Source organism: Protopterus annectens, chromosome 5.part1, assembly GCF_019279795.1.
Source record: "Protopterus annectens isolate FY-2018-M chromosome 5.part1, PAN1.0, whole genome shotgun sequence".
Classification (NCBI taxonomy): domain Eukaryota; kingdom Metazoa; phylum Chordata; order Ceratodontiformes; family Protopteridae; genus Protopterus; species Protopterus annectens.
In genome coordinates this window covers 667,906,044-667,931,703 of record NC_056736.1, presented here as the reverse complement: position 1 = coordinate 667,931,703, position 25,660 = coordinate 667,906,044, and the positions used below count along the sequence as shown (strand labels likewise).

The 25,660-nt window shown below is 43.3% G+C and overlaps 1 protein-coding gene across 6 annotated transcripts in view; it reads left to right on the top strand.

Moving 5' to 3' along the window:
- Window positions 1–25,660, top strand: part of WASF3 (WASP family member 3) — a 1,314,000-nt gene that overhangs the window by 1,004,743 nt on the left and 283,597 nt on the right. For 5 of the 6 annotated variants that reach the window (XM_044073287.1, XM_044073286.1, XM_044073285.1 and 2 more), the window contains 2 exons: window positions 18,753–18,870; window positions 20,527–20,705. In XM_044073287.1, the coding sequence (XP_043929222.1) occupies window positions 18,753–18,870; window positions 20,527–20,705 (297 nt within the window). The remainder of the gene's footprint in view (window positions 1–18,752; window positions 18,871–20,526; window positions 20,706–25,660) is intronic. The other variant, XM_044073288.1, reaches the window with a different exon arrangement.

Below are 25,660 nucleotides of genomic sequence, written 5' to 3'. Positions count from 1 at the left end.
GTGTTACTGACAGTCATCTTCTGCCTGGCCTTGTGTAGCAGGAGTGACTGGTTGAAAGAGCAGGGGCTAGAGGGATTGAGTAGTAATTCAAGATTCTAGATTCTTCCATCTTTTCTGGCATTTATACCCTGTGTTTGCAGGGTGTTGCTTTTGTTTGCTCATTGCACATTGCTGTTGTGCTGTTTCAACCCATTTCGAGGTGTCTGAGTTGCATTTTTTCCCTTACCAGCACTCCTGTGTAACTGATGCTATCCCTTGGAACTACTGTAATTTTATCCAGCCCCACTCTACCATCCTTTACCTCTCTTCCACAGATTCTGACAACCATGGACGGACAATTTCCTGTGGTTTCTCCTGCTAGTCTTGTTGATATGAGCATCTTGAGACAGTGTAGCAACTGCCTCACGTACACGGACAACCCTCTTCTTCTACCACCTAGGAACACAATATGTAAGAGATGCAATTACTTTAGGAACCTAGAATCCTTGCTGTCTCAATCACAAGCCAGTACATCTGGCACTGAGAAGGTTGTCTGCACAAACACCACACCTCTAACACCACCCACACCTGTATAGTACATTCCTACATATGTGGAGATTCTCAACAAAAACATACTTAAACAAAAGAGACCTCCAAGGCAAAAGCACTCACACACATCACAACCCACTGCACCAAGCACCACACATAGTTCACATGCCTGTGTCTCACAGTTTCTAAGGCCCAGCCACAAACCCAACGTACTAGTCATAGGAGACTCTATCGTGAGACACACAGATGTGCCCCTCACCAAGCTAGACAAGGGGAAAGTCACTGTGAGTTGCTTGTCAGGTGCTAGAATCCACTATCTTACTCACGCACTCATGTCTCACAACAACAGGTACTGTTATGACTCTGTCATAGTCCATGCTGGTGTGAATGACTTGAGATGTACCTCTCTGGACTGTATGAAGAGAGACTTGATTGAGCTAGCTGAATATGTGTCCCAGGCAGGTATGTCCCTAGCCTTAATCAGCACCCAAAATGATGCCTCAGTACAAATAGAAAATGACTTTAACAATTGGCTTAGTTTCTGGTGTCATTCCAAGGGGATTCAGTACCTGACAGCCTGGGAGGACATGACTGACAGACCACGATGCTTTGCCAGAGATGGCTTCAGGCTTCTGGCAAAGGCTCTTGCCTCCCCCATAGTGCCTTTTTTAGGCAAAATCATGAGGACAAAATTACCAATGTGAAAAATTCTTCTAAACAAAATTTAAAGGTCATGCTGCTAAACGCTAGAAGTCTTAACATGAAACTGCAGTCATTGCAAGCACTCCTTGCCCTGGAAGATGCTGACATTTGTGCAGTCAATGAAACCTGGTTCAAAGCTGCAGAGAGCACCCCAGCCAGGTTACTTGTCCTACCATACTTTCAGACCCCAAACAGAGGGCTGCAAAGGGAAAGGAGGTGGAGTTTCAATATTTGTCAAAGACATACACACCTCCAGGCTGGTCAAACAGTACGATGCAAAGGAGACACTCCATGTGCAGTAAACTATTGACAAAACACCCATTCAAATCATAGCCAGCTACAGACCCCCAAGCATGACTCAGGAGGCCCACGCCACCTATCTGGATTTACTTGAATCCATCAAGATTCAACCCTCTACCCTGATCCTGGGTGACTTTAACTACCCAACCATGGAGTGAAAGACCTATTCTAGCTCAAACACGAATGACCAGAGATTCCTCAACTTCGTCAGTGTCAATGCATTGGATCAGCTGGTCGACATACATCCCCTCAAGATGTGAAAATATCCTGGACCTGGTACTAACCAACATGATTAGCCATTTTACCACCCCTACAGTGTCATTCTCCTTGGTAAGATCTGACCATAAAGCAATCACTTTTGAAGTCACTTTCTCCCTGCCCCCCCCCCCCCCCCCCCCTGCCAGGGTCGACAAAAAAACTTTTCCATAGCTGACTACAACCTCCTGAGAGCAGGTATAAGGAGCTTCACAGCCACCATCCCTAAAGCAGTAATGTCCAAGGCCACACACAAAAAAAATATGAGCACCTATAAAGCTGCATGGACTCAGCAATGCCTGACAGCACCAAATCATCTTCCTCAAGGAAAAGTAAACTTGTCTGGTGGACAACAGCAATAAACAAACTGTGTAATAAAAGGAAAAAATTGCTGTCCAGGACCAAGAAGGAGCATGAGCCAAGCTGGAAGCAATCTCTCCTTTGTGTGAACAAGCAAATAAGGTCACTGGTGAAATCCTCTAAGGCTAACTTTGAGTCCAAATTGGCCACATCCACTAATGACAATCACAAGGCCTTTTTCACATACGTCCGCAATCTCAAAGGTAACTCCTAAGTCTGCTCTGAATTGGTGGTCAAGAATACCACATACATAAACACCATAGATATAGCCAACCTGCTGGCAGACAAGTTCAGTAAAAACTTCACCCCCCCCCTGTCCCCCCCATCAGTAAACCAGGACATCCCCAGCACCTGCCCCCCTCCCCTCATCACCAGGGAGCAGCATATTAATGCCCTCTCAAAGGCAAAAAATACAGCCTCCATGGGACCTGACAGCATCCCTGGCTGTGTCCTACATGAACTCTGGCAAGAGCTCCCAGCACCGCTAGGCACCGTATTCAAACAAAGTCTGTGCACCGGCTTTGTCCCAGCAGAATGGAGGACAGCTACTGTCATCTCGCTGCACAAAGGTGGAGTTTCCATTGACCCAGGCAATTATAGGCCAATCAGCCTAATTAGACTGAGCTGCAAGGACATGGAACGCATTATCATGGACCTTATAAACAAGGACATTGGCAACCTCCAAATTCTTGATCTCACACAGTTTGGTTTGTCAAAGAGAGATCATGCCTGTTAAACTTGGTCGCCTTCTTCAAGACAGTCACCAAATGCATGGATGAGGGCAAGACAGTGCACACCGCCTACCTTGGCCTATCCAAAACCTTCAACACTGTTCCCCATTCGGGCGTAATAGATAAACTCTCCCAGCTAGGCATCGACCCATATGTTACCAGATGGGTAGCTAACTGGCTTACTGATAGAACTCACTCAGTCAAAATAGGGGAAGCCACCTCTAATAGTAGACCTGTAACAAGAGGCATATCCCAAGGATTGGTCTTGGGGCCTCTGCTGTTTGGGATATACGTTTCTGAGGTGCAAGCCAAAACCAGTGGTCTCTGGCTGACCAGGTTTGCAGATGACTGCAAGCTGGGCACTGTCATAAATTCTCCTAGTGATGTGAACATCCTCCAAGGGGCCTTAACCAAACTAATGACTGGTGCCAGAAGCATGGCCTCAAACTGAATGCCAAGAAATGCATCATTATCCCATTTGGGGAAAATGGTATCTCCACTAATTATTACATTAATAACAATGTACTAAGCATGCAATCAGCCGTTAAGGACTTGGGCACCCAGGTTGATAGCAATCTGACTTTTGACCACCATGTTGCCTCTGTTGTGCAGAAGGCTTTCTACATGGCCCACCTCATAAGTAATGGTATTTCATCTTGGAACAAGGAGGTCATAACATCCCTGTACCCCCCCATATCAGACCCATTATTGAGTACAATGCCCCCTTCGGCATGTACCTTGCCAAGCACATGTAGCAATTGGAGAGACCACAGTGGTTCCTGACCAGGAAAATCCAGGGTCTCAAACACCTATCCTATACATATAGGCTAAAAGCCCTGTCCCTCTACTCAGTCTCATACAGACTGCTCAGAGGTGACTTGTGTCTGACATACAAGGCTGTCTCAGACTCAGCCTTGAAAGAGTTGCTCCATATCCGTGTGTCAAACTTCACTCGCGCAACCCGCACGCAAGGTCTCAACCTGGTCTGTGACATTAATAGAACTTGTTGGTGGGATAGATTTGTGTCCCAACGACTCCCGCATCTGTGAAATAGACTTCCTCTCCATGTCAAGCAGAGTACCTCACAAGCCCTCTTTAAGAGGAACCTAGACGACTTGATGGGAAACAGAAAATATACCCCTGGTATTCCACCTGTGTCCCTGATGGACATGGAAAACAGGTGTTGACTTTGTGGAAACATGGGTGAAATTCTTGGCTAGGCTTATAAGGGCCTCCGGGCCAATAGCCTAGTATTGTCCTTTGAACCTATGAACCTATTTCCTCTTGCCTTATTTCTGTCTGTCTCTAATCTTTTTGTTCACTTCATCGTGTGCTTTCATACACTTGTGCTTGAACCACTATAATCTGTTCCCTTTGATCTTCTCTGCAAGTGGAGCAACTTTGGCTTCTGCTCTGATGTTGTCATTTCTTTGTCTGTCCCCCAGTTTGCATCCTACAGCCCTTCTTAGGCACTTCACCTCCATCACCCTTATCTTTTTCAACTGCTCTGTCTTCACTGACCAAGTTTCTGTACCACACAGTTGTACTGGTCAGACCACTGTTTTGTACACTTTACCTTTCAGCTTCTTTGACATTCTTCTGTTACACACTACCCCTGACACTCTATGCCAGTTGGATGCAGCATCTGTGATTATAGCTATGACCTCCTCATTCAGACTTCCATTGTCCTTAGCTATCCCTCCTAGATACTTAAAGCTGTTAACTTGTTCCACTATTTTCTTTTCTATCTCTGTTTTCAGCCTCTTCTGATTCCTCCATGTTCTGCCATGACAGCTGGATCTGTACTCCGTTTCATCCCATGTGCCTTCAGGTTTTGCATTTCATAACCCAGTCATTTGCTGAAGTGTCTGTTCAGAGTCTGCTTGTAATGCCACATTGTCTAAATACAGCAGTTTTGTTAATCTGTCCACACCTACCTGTTTGCTAATCCATTTCCATGATTGCCTAAATTAGCTATCGCATGATTGCCCAAATCAGCTTTTTTGGGACATTGTCATAGGAATGCCCAGGTGGACTTCTTCCTTACCTCCGACTTCCTCTCCATTATCTGTCTCACTGCAAACATCAGGTCAGTTGTGCTGCAACCTTATTTGAAGCTGAACTGCCTACCTCCCATATTACTTTCTACTACTGTTCAGCTTATTCTTTTATCTGCTTTTCTCTCCAGCTATTTTATGCAGTGTGACAGGAGTTTGATATCTCTGTACTGCCCAGAGTTGTGAAAACCCGCTTTGTTCTTGTATGTCAGATATCAGCCTTAGAATGCTTATTTACCAGTCATCTATTTTATTTATTTATTTAACATTTGTTAACCGGGAAAATCCGACTTGGAACAAAGCCATTTTCAGCGGAGGCCTGGGGAGAAACGCTCCAGATGCATGTCTTTGTAACGTGGGAGGAAACCGGAGCACCCAGAGGAAACCCACACAAACACAGGGAGGACATGCAGACTCCACACAGAAGGAACTCTAGCCAAGAATCGAACTGGAGAACCTCTTGCTGTGAGGCGAAACGCTACTGATGCACCACTGCTAGACTATAACCTTCTCTCCATACTGCTATGAATACCCTCAGGAGCCATTTCCCCCTTAGCTTACACAACTTTATCTGAGCCTGTTGCTTTCCCTGACTTCATTTTCCTTAGTACTTATCTTACTTCTGTTGGGGTATGTTCATTCTCATCTTTCACTGTAAGCTTTTTATGGGGCAGTATAGTTTCTGTAGGGTTTTCTTCATTCCGAAGTTGCTGGAAGCACTCTTTCCATCTGCCTTTGATGTCCTTTGGACTGATGAGCAGATTGTTGCAAGCATCCCTTATGAATGATGTCTAATGACTATCTTCTTTATCTTTGTGTCTTTGTCTTGCAACCTGATAGTTTCTTTGTGTCATTTGCTCAGTCAACTTTCCAGAAAATAGAAGAGTGTCTCTAATACCTTGTTTTTTCCTGTTGTTTCTGCTTTCGTATTCTGCTTGTTAGCCAACCAATTTTCTTTTTTAGCCTGGTCCATCTTTTCTGTCTCCAACTGTTTACTGTACTGCTTTCTTTTAATAACTTCCTGGAGTTCTGAATTCCATCACCAGCTTTCCTTATGTACCTTATTTCCATACTTGGATTGGCCGCATTATCTGTTCTATAGCCTTTGGACATGCTGTTTTGAGACACCTCTATTCTTCTTTGACTCCACTTATTTCCTCTTCTTACTGAGCCCTGATTATTTTCTTAAAGTCTTAAGCTTTCACTGATGTCAATTTCCAGGCCTTCAACCTAGCCTCTGTTGATCTTTGAGTCTTCTGTGACCACTGCTTGCAGCTGATTATGACTACCAGTGGTTTATTCTATGAGCCAGTTGTTTTACTGGGGTTGACTTTGCAATCTCTGATTCTACTCTGTTGTTTTTTTCCTTCTTAGGAGGAGGTCTGTCTGAGTTGCATGTTGACCACTGTTGTATGTGATCTTGTGATTGCCTCTGTTAGTGAACCATGTGTTGGCCACCATTAAGCCATTTGCTAGATAAAAGTCTAGAAAGGCCTCTCCTTCTTTATTATTGTTGCTCCACCTATGTGGATCCAGGCTGTTCTTATATTCTCTTCTTTCTGTCCCAGTACGAACATTCAGGTCCCCCGTTATCAACACCAACCCAAGCTGTCCTGCTTTATCTAGTAGGTCCTGCATCTGCTGCCTTAATGTACTATTTTCATCGCCATCACCACTCTGCTGTGGGACATGGGCTGAGATTGTAAATACTGCTCTATTTTTACACTGAAGTCTTATTGCCATGAGTCTGCCACTAATTCTGATGATGTACCTCACTTATCTTCAGAAGACTCTCTTTCTCTCTCACAACAGTTCCTATATTATTTCTAGTCTGTCCTTCTTCTGAGTAGTTGACTCGGGATCCCAAGCCAAGTGGCTTTGCTTCACTGCCCTTCTATCTTGTCTTTTGGATACTCAGGATATCCAGTTTCCGCAAAACAATTATGTTGCCCACTTTCAAGCTGCATCCTGTCAGTGAACTTATAATCAGTGTAGCAGTCTTAGTTAACTGTTGGTAGGTTTGTTGGTGTTACACCTGGCTTCCGCAGAGGAATGCTGATAACCCAGGCTGAGCAACTGGACCTACTCTAGCCAGTAGCTTATTGATCCAGGGCTGCCAGGGTTTATGGTGGGCATACACTGGCCAGTAGATACACATAGACCCCTCCCGTCATTAACGAGTCCCTGGTGCCGAGTTCTTAACCCACTTATTACTGGCAAATACCCACTCCTGTCTTGCCAAGATTTGTCAGTGTGAGTATATAAAACTAGGGTCTGTTTTTACACTATTAAGTGGCTAAACCTGATATGGCATGCAGTCTGTAATCCATGCTGTCCTGTCTAGAGGATACTGCTCAGTATAGTTGATGCCTAAGGTGATTGGTGTACACAGCCCTTCCTGTGATAGGCGACACAGAGTCTGTGCTGCTGCTGCCCACAACTTCAATCTAGGACATAGCACCGTTATTAGTTATGTATTTTGTGTTAATCAGGAGGAACACTCTCCTGTTCTGTTGTAGACTCACTTATGTATGGGTAAGCCTGGATTTCTCTTGAAAAAGGGTTTAAGTATTTTATGTCCAAATAAATACTGTTAACATGTAATGTATAAAATGCAGTCTTACATTTCTTAGTTTATGTCTGCCTGCCTCACCTGTCTGCAAGTTATATTGGCTTTTTATTCATCTTCACATTACCAGAGTACCAGCCAGGATACCTGATTGAAAATTAGAAAAACATTTTTAGTTCACTTTTTTTACGTTATTGGTCTTTAAATCTGATAATATATTTTTAAATAATTTACTTTTTGTAAATTGTCTTGAATTCTGAATTTGATTTTTTAAATAATTTCATATTGTGCTGCTATACTCAAAATGCTTGGATTTTTTTAAGTGTCGTATGCCCCCGTGCTTGTTGACCTTCAAGCTTCCCACTTGTTAGACTTGAGTCCATTCATGTGGTGGCGAGTCTTCTGTAACCACAGACTTGTGAGAGATGCACTTATATATCCAAATTGGAGCCACGCACTCTCCAGCCAAGACCGGAATAGCTGGTCAAGAGGAGGTCAACACTTGCACCACACCAAATTGAACACATAGCCCTCCAGAACACACACCAGCACTGCCTTCAGATAAAAACACAAACCACATACCCATCTTCATGGAGGCTCTCAATAAAAATCTACCCATGCAGCAGAGACCTCCAAAGCAGAAATGCACTCGACCACCACAACCAACACTAATCACGAGACACATAACTCCCCTAAACAGTGTGCCACTCAACCAAAGCCCCTAAGGCAAAACAGCATGCCCAACACACTAGTCATAGGTGACTCGATAGTGAGGCACACTGATGTTCCACTCAATAAGTTGAATAAGGAGAAAGTAACAGTCAGCTGCCTGTCAGGTGCCAGGATCTGCCACATAACGCACACACTCAGTTTCCCTCAACAACAGGTACAAATATGACTCTGTCATTGTACATGTGGGTGTGAATGACCTGAGACATACCTCCATGGGCTACATGAAAAAAGACATGGAGGAGCTCTTGGAATATTTAGCTCAGGCGGGTATGACCCTAGCCCTGAGCAGCACCCTACCATCACCGAGAATGATACCACAGTACAAGCAGAAAATGATTGATTTCAACAATTGGCTAAGTTTCTGGTGTCATTCTAAGGGAATCCAGTATCTGTCTGCTTGGGGTGACATGATTGACAGTCCGTGATGCTTTGCCAGAGATGGACTGCATCTGTCACCCCTGGACTTCTGGATACTGGCCAAAGCTCTTGCCACCCCTGTAGTGCCTTTTTTAGGCTGTGTTCCAAAGACCAAATCACCACCGTAACAGCTACAAACAAATGCAATCTGAGGGTCATGCTGCTCAACGCTAGAAGTCTAAATCTCAAAATGCAGTCACTCGAAGTACTCCTTAAAATGGAGAACATCAACTTTCGTGCTGTAACAGAGACCTGGTTCAAGGCAGCAGAAAGCACCCCTGCACTACCGGGCTATAACTCATTCCACACCTTTTGGCCCCAGAACTTGGACCGAAGCTCCAAAGACGGTGGTGTTTCCATATTCATAAAGGATGCACACACCTCCAGACTGGTAACCCAACATAATGCATCTGAGATACTTCAGGTGCAGCTAACATTGGGTAAGACAGCGATTCAGGTCGTAGCCTACTATAGGTCCCCAACCATGTCCCAAGGCTCACACTACACATTCCTAAGCATCCTGGAGAATATTAGGGTCCAACCTAACACTCTCTAACTAGGAAACCTGAACTACCCCTCCATTAACTGGGTAAACTACTCATGTACCAATACACTTGCCCAACGTTTCCTAGAGTTCATTAATTCCAATGGCCTGGACCAGCTCGTTCTTATCCCCACTAGAGGTAGCAACATCTTTGACCTGGTCATTACTAACATGGGCGACCGTTGCTCTACACCAGTAGTCAGCTTCTCCCTGGTTAGATCCGACCACAAACTAATCACCTTGGAAATCCCCCCCCCCCCCCCGCAAAGGTAACCATCATGAAAAACTTCTCCAAAGCTAACTTTGGGCTCCTAAAAACAGAGGTGGCCAACTTCACAGCACCCATGCAAATGGAGAATAGTTGCGTGACCACAGAATCATACACCACTGCACTGTATGAACACGTGCACAAATGCATGGATCTTGCCATACCCAATAGAACCAAGACACTCTCCTCCAAAAAAAGGAAGCCAATCTGGTGGTCCCCTGCCATAAACAAACTCTACAACAGAAGGAGGAAATGGATGTGGAATAAGGTGAAGTTCCAAGACTGGAAAAACTCCCTTATCAGCCTCAACAAAAAGTTGAGATACCTCATCAAATCCTCTAAAGCTAGCTATGAAAACAGAATTGCAGCAGATAGTAAAGACAACCACAAGGCCTTCTATAGTTATGTAAAGAATCCCTACGGCAATACCCAGATTTGCTCTGAGCTACTGCACAATGGTACCCAACACTCTAGTCATAGGTGACTCTGTAGTCAGGCACACTGATGTTCCACTCACCAGGCTAAACAAGGAGAAAGTTACTGTCAGCTGCCTGCCAGGTGCCAAGATCCGCCACATAATGCACACATTCATGTCACTCCACAACAAGTACAAATATGACTCTGTCATTGTCCATGTTGGTGTGAATGACCTGAGACGTACCTACCTGGACTACATGAAAAGAGACATGGAGGAGCTCTCTGATCTTAGCCCAGGCAGGTATGACCCTAGCCCTGAGTAGCATCCTGCCATCACCCAGAATGATACGACAGTACAAGGACAAAATGACTGACTTCAACAATTGGCTAAGCTTCTAGTGTCATTCTAAGGGGATCCAGTATCCTTGTGTGCCTGGGATGACATGATCGACAGACCACGATGCTTTGCCAGAGATGGCCTGCACCTGTCACCGTTGAGATACCGGATACTGGCTAAGGCTCTTGCCACTCCTATAGTGCCTTTTTTAGGCAAGGTTCAAATGACAAATTCACCACCTTAACAGGTACAAGCAAGCAAAATCTGAGGGTAATGCTACTTAATGCTAGAAGTCTAAACCTCAAAATGCATTCACTCGAGGCACTCCTTAAAATGGAGAACATCAACATCTGTGCAGTGCCAGAGACCTGATTCAAGGCTCCAGAGAGCACCCCTGCATTACCAGGCTATAATTCATACCACACTTTTCGGCCACCTAACCTGGACCAAAACACTAAAGGCGGAGGCGTGTCCATATTCATTAAGGATATCTACACCTCCAGGTTAGTTGCTCAGCATAATGCATCCGAGATTATCCAAGTGCAAGTAACTATGGGCAAGACCGCAATCTAAATTGTAACTTGCTACAGATCCCCCACCATGCCCCAGGATTCCCACTCCTCATTTCTTGATACACTGGAAAATATTAGGGTACAACCCAACACCCTAATAATGGGCGATTTCAACTACCCCACCATTAACTGGGAAAACTACTCATGTACCAACTCTTTTGCTCATCGTTTTCTGGAATTCATAAATTCCAATGCCTTGGATCAACTTATCCAAGACCTCACCTGGGGCAGCAATATCCTAGACCTGGTCATTACCAACATGGGCGACCAGTGTTCCACACCAGAGGTCAATTCCTTGTTGGTCAGATCCGACAACAAGCTAATCACCCTAGACATCCACATCCCGCCACCACCCCCCATTAAGGAAACCACCATAAAAAATTTCTCCAAAGCCAACTTCATGCTTCTTAAGACAGAAGTGGCAAACTTCATGACACCCATGCAGATGGACAGTAGAGGTACGACTGTTGAATCCTACACAAAGGCACTTTATAAGCACTTACAAGAGTGCATTGATCGTGCTATCCCTAACAGAACCAAGATGCTATCCTCCAAAAAAGGAAGCCAATCTGGTGGTCCCCTGCCATAAACAAACTCTACAACAGAAGAAAGAAACTGTTGCAAAAAATAATAAAATCTCATGATTGGAGGAACTCCTTGGTCAGCCTCAGTAAGAAGCTTGAGATCCCTCATAAAATCCTCCAAAGCTAGTTATGAAAACAAAATCGCCACTGATTCTAAAGACAACCACAAAGCATTCTATAGCTATGTCAGGAATCTCAGTGGCAACACTCAGATCTACTCTGTTACAGCACAATGACACTAAATATACAGAAGCAACTGATATTGCCAACATCCTGGCAGATAGGTTCAGTGCTAACTTTACACCCCCCTCACCCCCTAAAGGGCCCATCTCTATATCGGAAGAATGCAAAGTTCCTGTAATTATGACTGCACAGGTAAAAACCACACTCTCCAAAGCCAAGAACACAGCATTCATGGGACCTGACAACATCCCAGGCTGCGTTCTACATGAACTGCAGAATGAACTGGCACCCCACCTAAGCACCATGTTCTATCATAGCCACACCTCAGGCTTTGTGCCCACTGAATGGTGCACAGCAATGGTTATCCCACTCCACAAAGGGGGAGCCACGACGGACCCTGGGAACTACCACCCCATTAGCCTAACGAGCCTGGTCTGCAAGGCCATGGAGCATATCATCATGGATCTTATACACAAACACATTGGTAATCTCCATACTCTGAACCCCACCCAGTTCGGGTTTGTAAAAGGGAGATCATGTCTCCTAAACCTGATAGACTTCTTTGAAGCAGTCAACAAAGCCGTAGACGAGGGTAAGGTGGTTCATACAGCCTATCTAGATCTCCAAGGCTTTTGACACCATCCCCTACTCTGGAATTATAGATAGACTCACTAAACTAGATATAAATCCCTATGTCACAAGATGAGTTGCCAGCTGGCTCACTGACAGACTCCACACTGTGAAAGTAACAGACTCCAAATCTGACTTCAGACCAGTGACAAGTGGAGTACCTCAGGGTTCAGTCCTGGGTCCTCTCCTGTTTGGTATCTACTTTTCTGAAGTACAGGCTAACACAGAAAGTCTTTGGCTAATGAGGTTCGCAGATAACTGCAAACTAGGAGCCATAATCAAAACTCCTAATGATGTGGACATCCTACAAAAGGGCCTCACGGAGACAGATGCCTGGTGTCAAAGCCATGGTCGCAAGCTCAATGCTAAAAAGTGCATTGTCATCCCCTTTGGTAAAAACTCTGTACCTATGAGCTACCACATAGGTAGTAGTCTACGTAACACCGAAAGTGTGATAAGAGACCTTGGGACACAGGTGGACATCAGTCCTTCCTTTGATAATCATATCTCCACAGTAGTCTGGAAATCCTTCTATGTGGCACACCTCATCACAAAAGGTTTCTCATCCAGGAAAAAAGAGGTCATTGTTCCCTCTCTGCTCGTCACTCATTAAACCAATTATAGAGTACAATGTCCCTTTTGGTATGTACCTCACAAGACATCTACAACAACTGGAAAGGCCACAGAAATACCTCACAAAGAGAATTACCAGCCTCAAACAGATGCCCTACGCAGACCGTCTCAAAAAACTCCAGCTTTACTCCGTCGCATATCACCTACTCAGAGGCCATCTCTGCCTAACATACAAAGCTATGTCAAACCCAGAACTGTTGGACATGCTCCAGTTAAAGAAATCCCAATCCCTCCGAGCTACACGCTGTAGGGATCTAAACCTTACCTCCACAATAAACAGAATATGCTGAAGGGATAGGATAGATTCCTGTCCCAGAGACTTCCCATACTCTGGAACAAATTACCTATCTATATCAAACAAAGCTCCTCCAAGAAAATTCTTGATGATTGGATGGGAAATAGGAAGTTCACCCCGGGGATCACCTCTGTGGCTCTGCTCGACAGGAGCACAGGAAAATAATTTTCTTGGGTGGCAAAAGCCAGGGTACCTTTTTGTCTAGGCTTATATAGGCCCTAGGGCCAATAGCCTAGTACCTACCTCTGAACCTATGAACCTCCTATACGGAGCCAACAGATATTGCCAGTATACTGGCCAACAGATTCAGTGCCAACTTTACCCCCCCCCCCAAAGGACCAATCACAATACCAGTAGATTGCCAAGCACCCAAGTATTACTGCTGCACAGGTTAAAACAGCACTATCCAAGGCCAAGAATACAGCTTTTGTGGGACCTGACAATATCCCTGGTTGTGTTCTATATAAACTACAGAGTGAACTGGCACCTCACCTATGTGCACTGTTTAATCACAGCCTCACCTCAGGCTTTGTCCCTACCGAATGGCGCACTGCTGCAGTCATCCCTCTCCACAAAGGAGGAGAGATTACAGACCCTGGGAACTATCGCCCCATTAGCCTGATGAGTCTGATATGCAAAGCTATAGAACGCATCATCGTGGACCTAATAAAAAAGGATATAGGGAATCTCCAAACTCTGGATCCCAGACAGTTTGGCTTTGTGAAGCATAGATCATGCCTGCTTAACTTTGTTGACTTTTTTGAGTCAGTCACCAGAGCTGTGTATGAAGGCAAGGTGGTTCATACAGCCTACCTTGATCTGGCCAAGGCTTTTAATACCATTTCCCACTCAGGAATCATGACGGAAGAACACTCTTACTGGAATAGTTGTTACTCCTGGAGGTGCAAGTCTAAGTCCTGAAAAGGAATTAGTGATTTGTATGTGGTTTTGAATAAACCTGATGTGGCTCTTAAAAGGGGCTTTGTAGTCTTGAGGAAGACTATTTTGGCTCTTATAAGGGGCCTTTGTGGTGTGTAGAGGTGGTCCTGAGGAGGACCTTTTTAATCCTGAGGAGGACTGTTGTAGTTCTGAGAAGAACCTTTGTGGTGGATTGGTCTTGAGAAGGACCTTTATAGTCCTAAGGAGAACTGTTTTGGTTCCGAGAAGAACCTTTGTGGTGTGTTTGGTCCTGAGGAGGACCTTTGTAGCCCTAACAAGGACTTTTGTGCAGTACCCGTCAGGTGGGAGGTTGGGTTGTACCCTTTTGATCTCCATCTGGGCAGTCAGGGATGGCCCTGTCGTCAGATCTCATATGGTCCTAAAAAGGACCTTTGTCAGTCCAGATGGATCCCTAGGTAGTCCTGGTAAGGACTGGTGTGCCCCCTTGTTGGTCAAGGCTGGGCTAGTTGAGTTCTAGGTAGGTGGCCCTTCAAAGGACTGGTGTGACCCCTTGTGGTCCAAGGCTGGCATTGTAGGTGGAATCCCAGTCAGAATCTTTTGAGTGTCTTGGAAATGACCTAGTTAGCCCTTATAAGGACTGTAGGGTTTGAAACCTCAAACTTTAATATGTACAGTCTGAACTAAAAATGCAGTGCAGGCCTTAGACAAGAAGAAAAGAACAAAAATAAATGAAAATCCAAACATAAAACCATTTAATTAAGGCCAAAGTGTTACATTCACAAAACACAACTTAAATGGCATGCAAGGTGTTCACTCTAAAATAAATGAATCTTTGAGCCAGTTCCACTCCAAATGAAATCCTTTATTCAGTCCTTGCAGATTACAAATTCAGTACGACCTTCCTCCAAGCATTGTTCTGAGGGACTAATCCTGTGAGGTGCCCTTACTTTTATACAGATCTAAGGGGGGGGGGTGTCAGGTTAGCCAGCCAACCATGTGGTGGGGGGTGGGAGAGGGTGTTGCCTTTATTTTGTCATACTCCCTAGTGGGTGTGGCTAACCTGTTACATCATTTTCAATTAGGTTGTTTTCAATTAGGTCCAGAATGTGGTTCCAACAAATAGTATTGTGTTACATTTGGAATTGCTATTCTCCAGATTCTTTCCTAGAATTTTTCCTCATACAGGTTTATCTTGTCTTTCTTCTTCTAGTTAAAGTTTCAAATAGCAATAGCAATTCCAAATGTAAGACAATACTCACCTCACAGGATTAGTCACTCAGAACAATGCTTGGAGGAAGGTCGTACTGAATTTGTAATCTGCAAGGACTGAATAAAGGATTTCTTTTGGACTGGAACTGGCTCAAAGATTCGTTTATTTTACAGTGAACACCTTGCATGCCATTTAAGTTGTGTTTTGTGAATGTAACACTGTGGCCTTAATTAAATGGTTTTATGTTTGGATTTTCATTTATTTTTGTTCTTTTCTTCTTGTCTAAGGCCTGCACTGCATTTTTAGTTCAGACTGTACATATTAAAGCTTGAGGTTTCAAACCCTACAGTCCTTATAAGGGCTAACTAGGTCCTTTCCAGGACCATCAAAAGATTCTGACTGGGATTCCACCTACAAGCCCAGCCTTGGACCACAAGGGGGCACACCAGTCCTTTCATGGGCCACCTACCTGGAACTCACGTAGCCCAGCCTTGACCAACAAAGGGGCACACCAGTCCTTACCAGGACTACCTAGGGACACATCTGGACTGACAAAGGTCCTTTTTAGGACCATATGAGATCTAACAACAGAGCCATCTCTGACTTCCCAGGTGGAGACCAAAAGGCTACAACCCAACCTCTCACCTGATGGATACTGCACAAAAGTCCTTGTACCAAGGACCAAACACACCGCAAAGGTTCTTCTCAGAATCAGAACAGTCCTCCTTAGGACTACAAAGGTCCTTCTCAAGACCAATCCACCACAAAGGTTCTTCTCAGAACCACAACAGTCCTCCTCAGGACTAAAAAGGTCCTCCTCAGGACCACCTCTCCACACCACAAAGGCCCTTATAAGAGCCAAAACAGTCTTCCTCAAGACTACAAAGGCCCTTTTAAGAGACACAACAAGTTTATTCAAAGCCACATACGAATCACTAAGTCCTTTTCAGGACTTAGACTTGTACCTCCAGGAGTAACAACTATTCCAGTAAGAGTGTTCTTACATCCAGATTTATTCCCACCACACAAGTAGGTTACACTCCATCAGGAAGCGGAAACCTTCCACTATTTTGTTGGTTTACTCGACCGCTCAGGAGTCATAGAAAAACTCACTATGCTTAGCATCAACCCCTATATCACTAGGTGGGTTGCAAACTGGCTCACAGATAGAACCCACAGCGTGAAAGTAGCTGACTCCAAGTCAGACTGCCGACTAGTCATGAGTGGAGTCCCCCAGGGTTCGGTCCTGGGTCCCTCTCCTGTTTGGTATCTACTTCTCTGAAGTCCAGGCCAACACGAAGGGACTCTGGCTGACAAAGTTCGCAGACAGTTGCAAGTTGGAAGCTATATAACTCCCCAAGTGATGTTGACATCCAACAGAATGGCCTCACTGAGACCAATGATTGGTGTCAGAACCATGGCCTTAAGCTCAACGCCAAAAAAATGTGTCGCCATCCCCTTTGGGAAAAACCCGGTTCCCATGAATTACCACATTGATGGCAGTCCACTGAACACAGAAGGCATTATAAGAGATCTGGGAAAACAGGTTGACAGCAACCTCTCTTTTGATCACCACATTGCCACTGTGGTTAGAAAGTCCTTCTATGTGGCACATCTCATTACCAAGGGTTTTGCATCCAGGAAGAAAGAGGTCGTCATCTCGCTCTACTCTTCCTTCATTAGACCAATCATTGAGTTTAATGTCCCATTTGGCATGTACCTCACTAGACACCTGCAACAGCTGGAAAGGCCACAGAAGTATCTCACAAAGAGGATCCTAGGCCTTAAACACTTGTCCTATATGGACAGGCTCAAAAAACTCCCAACTATTCTCTGTCTCATATCGCCTACTTAGAAGCTATCTCTGCTTGACTTACAAAGCTACGTCTGACCCAGCTCTGTTAGAAATGCTACATCTAAATAAATCCCAATCCCTCCGCACCACACACTCCAGAGACCTCAGCGTCATTACCACAATTAACAGAACATGCTGGAGGGACCAGTTAATAACGCAGAGACTGCCCATGCTATGGAACAGGCTTCCTATACATGTCAAGCAGAGCACCTCGCTGACCCTCTTCAAGAGAAATCTTGATGAGTGGATGGGAAACAGAAAATTCACCCTGGGGATAACTCCAGTGGCTCTACTCGACAGAGGCACTGGGAACTAAGGTCGGGTGGCACTATGCCAAGGTAATCCTGTGGCTAGGCTTGTAAAGGCCCCAGGGCCATTAGCCTAGTACACACCTATGAACCTATGAACCTGTGAGAGCAATCCAGATGCCTGCCATTCTTGTAAGCATGAGGGCTGCTTGTGTCCTCACTGGCATCCATGCTCTGAGAACATTCGTAATGGCCCTAACCTCACTCACTTGGTGGTGGTTACGTGAACCAAGTCACAACAGGGTATTTTTGCCATATTTCCAGTATAAAGGCTACCAGACATTAGTGACTTGGTGAGCCTAACCTCCATCCACAGGCCGCATCTTTTGCATCCTAACCTCCTCCTCTGTGGGTACTGGTCTTCCACTTCTCCCAAGATGGCCAAGGATGAGCACACCCATTTTCCCCTACCAACTCCATCAGTTGCCTGAATAACTATTCGATTCCAGGTCACTTGCTACAGTCAGAGCTTTATCCCTCTGTGCTACCAGAGTGGCTAAAAATGTTGGCAACTTTTGGCAGTTTTCTAATTACTTCATACATATGAATTTGTTTCTTCCATTACATTGTTTTAAACTAGTTTTGTATTGTATGTCTGATATCTTTATATAATATTTAATAATTTTAATAAAGAAACTTACAAATTTGTCAACCTAGCCTGTGACATTAACAAAACATGATGGCGAGAAAGATATATGTCCCAGAGATTGCCGGTCCGCTGGAATAAGCTCCCACTTCATGTGAAGCAGAACTCCTCAATGACCCTATTTAAGAACAGCCTTGACAATTGGATGGGTGACCGTAAATTCACCCTGGAGGTGGCACCTATCTCCCTCATATACAGGGGCAGTCGCTACTGATCGTAGAATCGCTCTGCTAATAATGGCTGTCTAACTATGGTCAATTAGGGTACACAGTTTTTTTTACACTGCTAGGCGTGTAAAGGCTCTAGGGCCATTAGCCTAGTAACCTCCTATGAACGTATGAAACATTTCCTTATTTAATGATTATCCTTGTGGCTTATATGTACACTCACATAAGTTCTTTATTTATTATTTATTTATTGCAGTTTGATTACCGGGATAGTCCACTGGGCCTGGAAGAGCCCGTTTTTAGTGGAGGCCCATGGAGAAAAGCTCCACAGGATATAGACATATTGCCTTGCCTTTTTTTTTAGTGCTTTTACTAATATCGTTTCATTGTTTTATTTCATATTATTTCATTGTTAATTATATTTGTATATATTGTAATGTGCTTTGTGAAAAGTGCTGTCAACTCCAGCAGGACTTAGGACTCCAAAATTAGATTACAGTTTTTGCTTGTCTGGAAAAGTACTCATTCTAAAAGGACTTTTAATGTTTGCAGGGATGATAAGAAAGATGCTATGAAGTTTTATACAGATCCATCATACTTTTTTGACCTGTGGAAGGAAAAGATGCTACAAGATACAGAAGATAAGAGAAAAGAGAAAAGGAGACAAAAGGTAAAATATAGTTTATAGTTTACATTTCCCAGTATTTTTAAGAAAAGGAATAAAACGTTATTATTATTTTTGAATCTGTCAGTTGTTGCATAATGATATTACTCAAAAATGTTTATTGTTTTCCAAAGAGTTTGCTGAGCATTTGTACTTGAAATGCATAATTAACAAACCAGTTTGTTTTGCATCTATCCATTTTTTACGTGCACTGCACTCTGCATCATTGATTGCATTGATCATTGATAAAATAATACTGGTACAAAAATGAAGTCGTACTGGAAATGATAGAGCTATTAAAATGCTTTGCTTTAGTTGCCTACTAAATTATTTTTTTCTGTTAACTGCATGAAAACCTCAGCCTTATATTGGTATCTGTCAGGCACAAGTGGAACTCAGTCTTAGACCAGCACCATTAAATGCATTGTAGAAAATATGAGTAGAATCAGAATTTTCTTAGAAGAATGTTAAATCACAACTAACTTGGCAGACAAAAATGCAGAAATTCTGTTTGTTTGGTTTTTGTGTAATGGCTGTTGTGTATATGACTTGTTATACTGGGAATGAAAGAGGGATTTGGATTCATGCTGACATAAACTAGAAGTTGCCTCAGTGGTTCAGTGTTAGGATCCGTGCCTCACAACTCCAGAGTCTGGAGTTCAGTCCTGGCGTTTGGTCAGAATCCTTAAGGAGTAGGCATGTTCTCCTTATATATGCATGGATTTTCTGTAGGTACTCCAGTTTCTTTCTCTCTTCCAAAAACATTGCAGATGATTGGCTACATTAAGTTAATCTGTATATACTGCTTCTGTGACCTGGGTTATGGCTTAAAGGAAACCTGACTATTAAATGATTAAATAAAAAATTAAAAACCTGGTGTATGACAAGATGTGTTAGTACTTACATAGTCATATTTTCCATTCTGCTTGCTGTGTTAGTTTTATTCTGGCCTTCAGAATGTGTGCGTCATGTTGTAATTTAGTTACTTGTTTTCTTTTTTTAATTATGTAATAAATTCATGAATTAAAATTCTAATAATATGCAGTGAAGAAACATTCTGTTATTGGCTGCTGTCCTGGTATTAAACCTTTTGCAGTGTTCTTTACCGTTATGATGTGTGTGTTCTTTCACAAATAATATGACTAGATTTATAGCTGAAATAATACCTTCCCAGATGGATTTCTTACTGAATTACCTGCAGCTGAGGGCCAGCCCCTGTGAACTGCCCAGCTGCTTAGAATTGCTGTTCATATGCAAGCCAGTGGTGATTGGGCATAGTCAGTCATCCGTAAATCCTACAGCCTTATAAAATTAATTTCATGTTGACTAAGTTCAAGTTTTTGCACCTCAAGAGAGCTATTTCCAGAGAAAGAGAGAGAGAGAGAGACAGAGAGAGATTACTAGTTAATTACTTGCAGAGGGCTGAGATCCATTTGTGTAAAACAACTCTGAGAAAAGCAGCAACAAAGAATCCACAACTGACTGAGATCCATTTGTTAAACTTTTTTTTTTAATGTCTGTAACTGCATTTAAATTGCATGCACTCAGTTGGCAAAACTCATTCCAGCAAAGCAGACTTCCATGCTCTAACTGTTTTTAAATCCATTGTTTGTGCTCTCCTTTCTATTTCTTGGCATGCTTTCTTCTTCCTCTGCACCATAGGAACAGAAGCGTGTTGTAGATGGCAGTGCCCGTGAGGTGAAAAAGGTTAGAAAAGCCAAGAACAGGCGTCTGGAATGGAATATGATGGCGTATGACAAAGAACTCAGACCTGACAACAGGTTATCTCAAAATGTGTACCACGGGGCATCATCCGAGGGATCACTTTCCTCAGATACGAGGTCTGTGTTCTGCTAAAACTGTGTGCTCTCCACCAATTATATGTTTGTTAATGTATACAAGTAGTTGCAGTTCAGCATACTACAGTTAAAAATAGTTACATATGTATATTCTGAAGTAGCACCCAGTGGCTGTTGAGGAGTTCTTAAAGGTGGGGTAATTTCTGAAATTGCAAAGAACATGAGACTTTAACCTCTTTTGATAAGAAATATTAAAAACAGTAAAAAATGTTCCCAAAATGCTAAAAATACAGATCAACTTTTAGTGTTTTCGTCCTTTATTATATGGACTTCCTCAGAAATAAAATCAATGCAACCAATTGACATTTAAATATTTTCTCACATAAATCATATGGTCCTGTTTACCTATTGACCAGTCAGTAGTTGTTAAAAATTTTTACTCTAAATGTTAAATATTGATATGAAAATATATAAATATGAGTATGTGGATGGTGCAGTGGTGTAGTGGTAGTGTTGTCACCTCGCAACAAAAGGTTCTCCAGTTTGATTCTCGGCTGGGGTGCCTTGTGTGTGGAGTCTGCATGTCCTCCCTGTGTTCATGTGGGTTTCCTCCCCCAGTACAAAGACATATGTCTGGAGCATTTCTCCCTGGGCCTCCCCTGAAAATTGGCTTTGTTCCAAGTCGGACTTTCCTGAATTAGTAATCTTCAGTTTATGTATAATATGCTTTTAACTTGAGTAAGCAAATAATAGGAACCATATCATTTAGACCCATTGTTACTGCAACATTTAATTTCATTTGCCACCCATAGCTCAGTCTGTTCAAGCTGTATTTTTCATGGTCCACCCTTAGGTTTTACTTCAGTTTTTCCACCACCAGAAACATAAACTTGCAGATAGGGAACACTTCAATATGCTTATACAATGCATTAGTATTCTTTTTCTTATTCATTTTGTACATATGTTTGTAAATACTTTCCTTAAGTTTATATTCTGTTTTACATACCTTGCCAGGTCTAGAACACCTGATGTGTTACAGTTAAATTTCCCCATTATTTTGATATTATGGCAATTAACGAAAATGTTTTCACGCTTATATATAAACTTGCGATAATTACAACATCCACACTTAGCCATTTTTCTTATAAACTTATTAACATTACTGTGTTTGTGTGTGTAGTGGTGGAAAAAATTGAAATAAATCCAAGGGGTGGACCATGGAAAATACAGCTCGAACAGAGAGAGCTGTGGTGGTAAATGAAGTTAAATGCAGGAGTATCACCAGATCTAAATTATATGGTTTCTATTACTTGCATACTCAAGTGAAAAGCATATTATGAAAAACTGAAGGCTGTTCATTAATTATTTTTATATTTGTATATTTTCATATTAATATTTTTAGAGTGAGCATTTCTAATGACATGCATTGTTTTGATGGTAGGACCATATGATTTATGTGAGAAAGTATTTAAATGTCAGTTGGTTGCATTGAATTTATTGGTTACATATTGAAAGACTGAAAGTGACGAAGTGCGAACACTCAGATGAGCGAAAATGCCACAAATCGAAGTATTTTTTTTTTTTTTTATGCAGTACAGTGAAAATCGGAATATTTGCCCTTTCTTCACTGTAGTGCGATCTCGGAGTTGGAATATATATTTAGCGGGGGGTGTGGGGGGCTAATGTTTTCGATTTGTGGCATTTTCGCTCATCTGAGCATTCGCACTTTGTAACTTTCGGTCTTTCAATATGGGCCCGATTTTATTTCTGAGAAAGTCCATATAATAAAGGACGAAAGTGCCAAAATGTGATCTGTATTTTTGGCATTTTGGAACATTTCTTTTATTGTTTTTGTATTTTTGGTTGCAATTTGTGTAGTTGGAATTGCCTGATAAGAAATATTCCATGGAGGTGAGAGCCCTATGGCTCATTCATTCTTTTATTTTCATTTGTTATTTTATTTTTATTTATTATTCCTCCAGGTGCAAGTAGTGGGAGCTTTACCATCATCCTGCTCAGGGAATTGAAGGGAAGTTATTTTATGACCTGACTGCTCTTTGCACATGCCCACAACATTGCCAGGGGGCACCATGCATTGGGTGTAAGCATGGGGACCTGTGTCCTACTTCCATGAGAGTCATCCCCTAGCTGCCCAGCTCCCATGAAGACAAGTGCATCTAGTGATGTTCATCGTGTTTCACTGTTGCAGTCATGACTGTAGGGTTCTCCCCTGCCGGCAGGCAGCCCTCGGTCGGCCAGAATCCCAAAGTCTGGGTCCGGCGTCGGCTGTTCAACTATGCTCCCTGACGTCAGAGCACCAGGAGTATAAAGCTGACAGCCAACGCCATCTTCTCCAGTCTTTCTTGCCGTGCGGTGATAGCAGTTCGCAAGTGCCGGTCGGCTGACTCCTGACAAATTTTTTTATATACTTCGGTCCGAAGACTTTCTTCTCCACTCAAAGCTAAGTACCCCGGTGGGGAAACTTTTTTCTTGCTCCACTCCGATGTCAGAAAAAGTTAATAATTGTATTTCATGTGGGAAGCAAATACCTCATAAGGATTTTCATTTTTACTGTATTCCTTGCTTGGGCCCTGACCACGACATAGCTAGTTGTCGGTTTTGTGCTAGATTCTATCAACGTACAATTAAGCGAAGGTACAATTTTGCTTTTCATTACTTCGGTAGGCGCTTTAACTACAAAATGTCGTCGGATACGGTCCCGACTACCGGAGTTCACAAACATCGCAAGGATAAAGACAGGCGTCCGAGGTCCAAATCTGATGATAGTGCACAAGCGGAGCCAGCTTCAGGTTCGGCCGTCGTCAGTGAGCCGCTTTTGCAGCCCCTGTCATCGGCCATTTCAGAACCGACGGCCGAAACGGACTCTCATGAGGAGCCAACCAGGCCTTTAAATATTTCTGTTGCAGGACCTTCGGACAGTGCTCCTTCGGATGGGTCCGGAGCCGCTGTGCAGGTACCGGCTTCCGAAGGGGTTTTCAGGCCTACTCAGCTACTAGTAAAGGCAAAGCCAAAGACAAAGGCAAAGACTCCTTCTAAATCAAAGACTTCAACACAGGCCTCTTCTGATCCGGCTCCCAAGTCACAGAAACAGTTACTCAAGATGGCGGAGGATTTACTTACTATGATTAGGGGTTCACATCCCCCTCCAGACAAAAGGCCAAGGCAGGATGTTTATTATGATTCCTCTGATCAGGCTTCTGTTTCCTCAGTTTCTTCTTCTGATCAGGAATATTCTTTCCCTCCTTATGAGGATTCTGATGCTGAAGAATCCATTCCTTCAGCTTCTTCCCCTGAGGATTTCTCTTTTGGGGAAACCTTGCATGAAATGAGGGAACATTTCCACTGGGAAGGACAGGAGTATTCCTCCTGTTTTGGATATTGTGGATGATGCCTTTTCGGAGGCTAACTTAACCCCTGACTCTTTTCCTCCTGCTCCTGTTAAGCCTGATAGATATTACAGGGTTCCTGATTCCCATCAGTTTTTATATAAGAACCCTGCTGCTGACCCTGAAACCATTTCTCAGGGCCCTAAGGGAGTTAAGGCCGCTTCTGCCAAAAATCCCATTCCTACTGAGAAGGATTCTCGATCCTTAGAAAGATGGGGCAAAAAGGTGTACACTTCTGCTACTTTGTCCATTAGGGCTTTAAACTGTCCGTTTCATATGCTTAAATACCAGCAATTTCTCTTGTCTGTCTTAAAACAAAAGCTTACTTCCATTTCTGCCTGTGCAGATGATAAGGAATTACATGACTTATTGCATGCCACTGAACAGGTTGGGAAGCATGGTTTACACTGTGGTTTTGATGCCTTGGAGGCTTCTTGTAGGGCTGCGGCCTCTGGCACAGTCATTAGAAGGCATGCATGGCTAAAGGAACAAAATTTACCTGAACAAGTAAAGGCTAAATTATTGGATGCTCCTGTTCAGCATAATGTTTTGTTTGGATCAAAAGCTGAAGAGGTGATTAAAAAGATGGAGGATAAGGCGAAATCCATGCAAACAGTTAAAGATTTCTTACAAGTACAGCCACCTAGATTTAGCAGGAATTGGCCTTCAAAAAATTGGTCCTTTCCCACTTCAGACAGGCCTCAGAGGGGTAGATATAGACGCTCCAGAGGAAGGCCTCAAACACAAGCTGCTTATAGACCAAGACAGTGGACTGCTTCCACCCCTAGGGGAGGAGAGGACAGGTCACAATCTCAAAGGAAACAAACTCAATGACTCCCTCTGTTGGGCTACAGGAACGTCTTGCCTGGAAGCCCCTCTCGGAGGAAAACTCTCTCTTTTTTATCAAAATTGGACTCAGATAACCCAAGACAAATGGGTTTTGGATGTGGTTTTAAGAGGTTACAAATTCCATTTTCATACCTTGCCAAGGCCAAGCGGATGGCCAGACCTTCCAAAACATCAATGGACGGAGGCCTTAAACCAGGTGGAAGCTCTTTTGGCTATGAATGCCATAGAACTGGTTCCTCTTTTAGAGATGGGAAAAGGTTTTTACTCAAGGCTCTTTCTAGTCCCAAGGAAGCAAAACTCATGGAGACCCATTCTGGATCTGTCGATCTTGAACACCTTTCTAGAGATTCCAAAATTCAAGATGCTTACTCTACAGCAGCTACTTCCAATGCTGTCCAAAGATGCATGGATGGTAACTTTGGATTTAAAGGAGGCTTATTTACACATTCCCATCAGGCAAGATCGCAGAAAATACCTCAGGTTCAAGGCCGGATCGAGGCACTTTCAATTCTCTGCGCTGCCCTTTGGATTGTCTACTGCGCCCAGGATCTTCACCAAATGCCTGGCTCCAGTAGTAGCTTACTGCAGACTCAAGGGAATTCAAATTTACCCTTATCTGGACGATTGTCTAATTCAGGCAGACAGCAAGGATGTCTTACTCCAGCATCTAGAATTTGTACAGAAACTCCTCAAGTTCCTGGGATTCTCTGTAAACATAAAAAAGTCAAATTTGACACCATC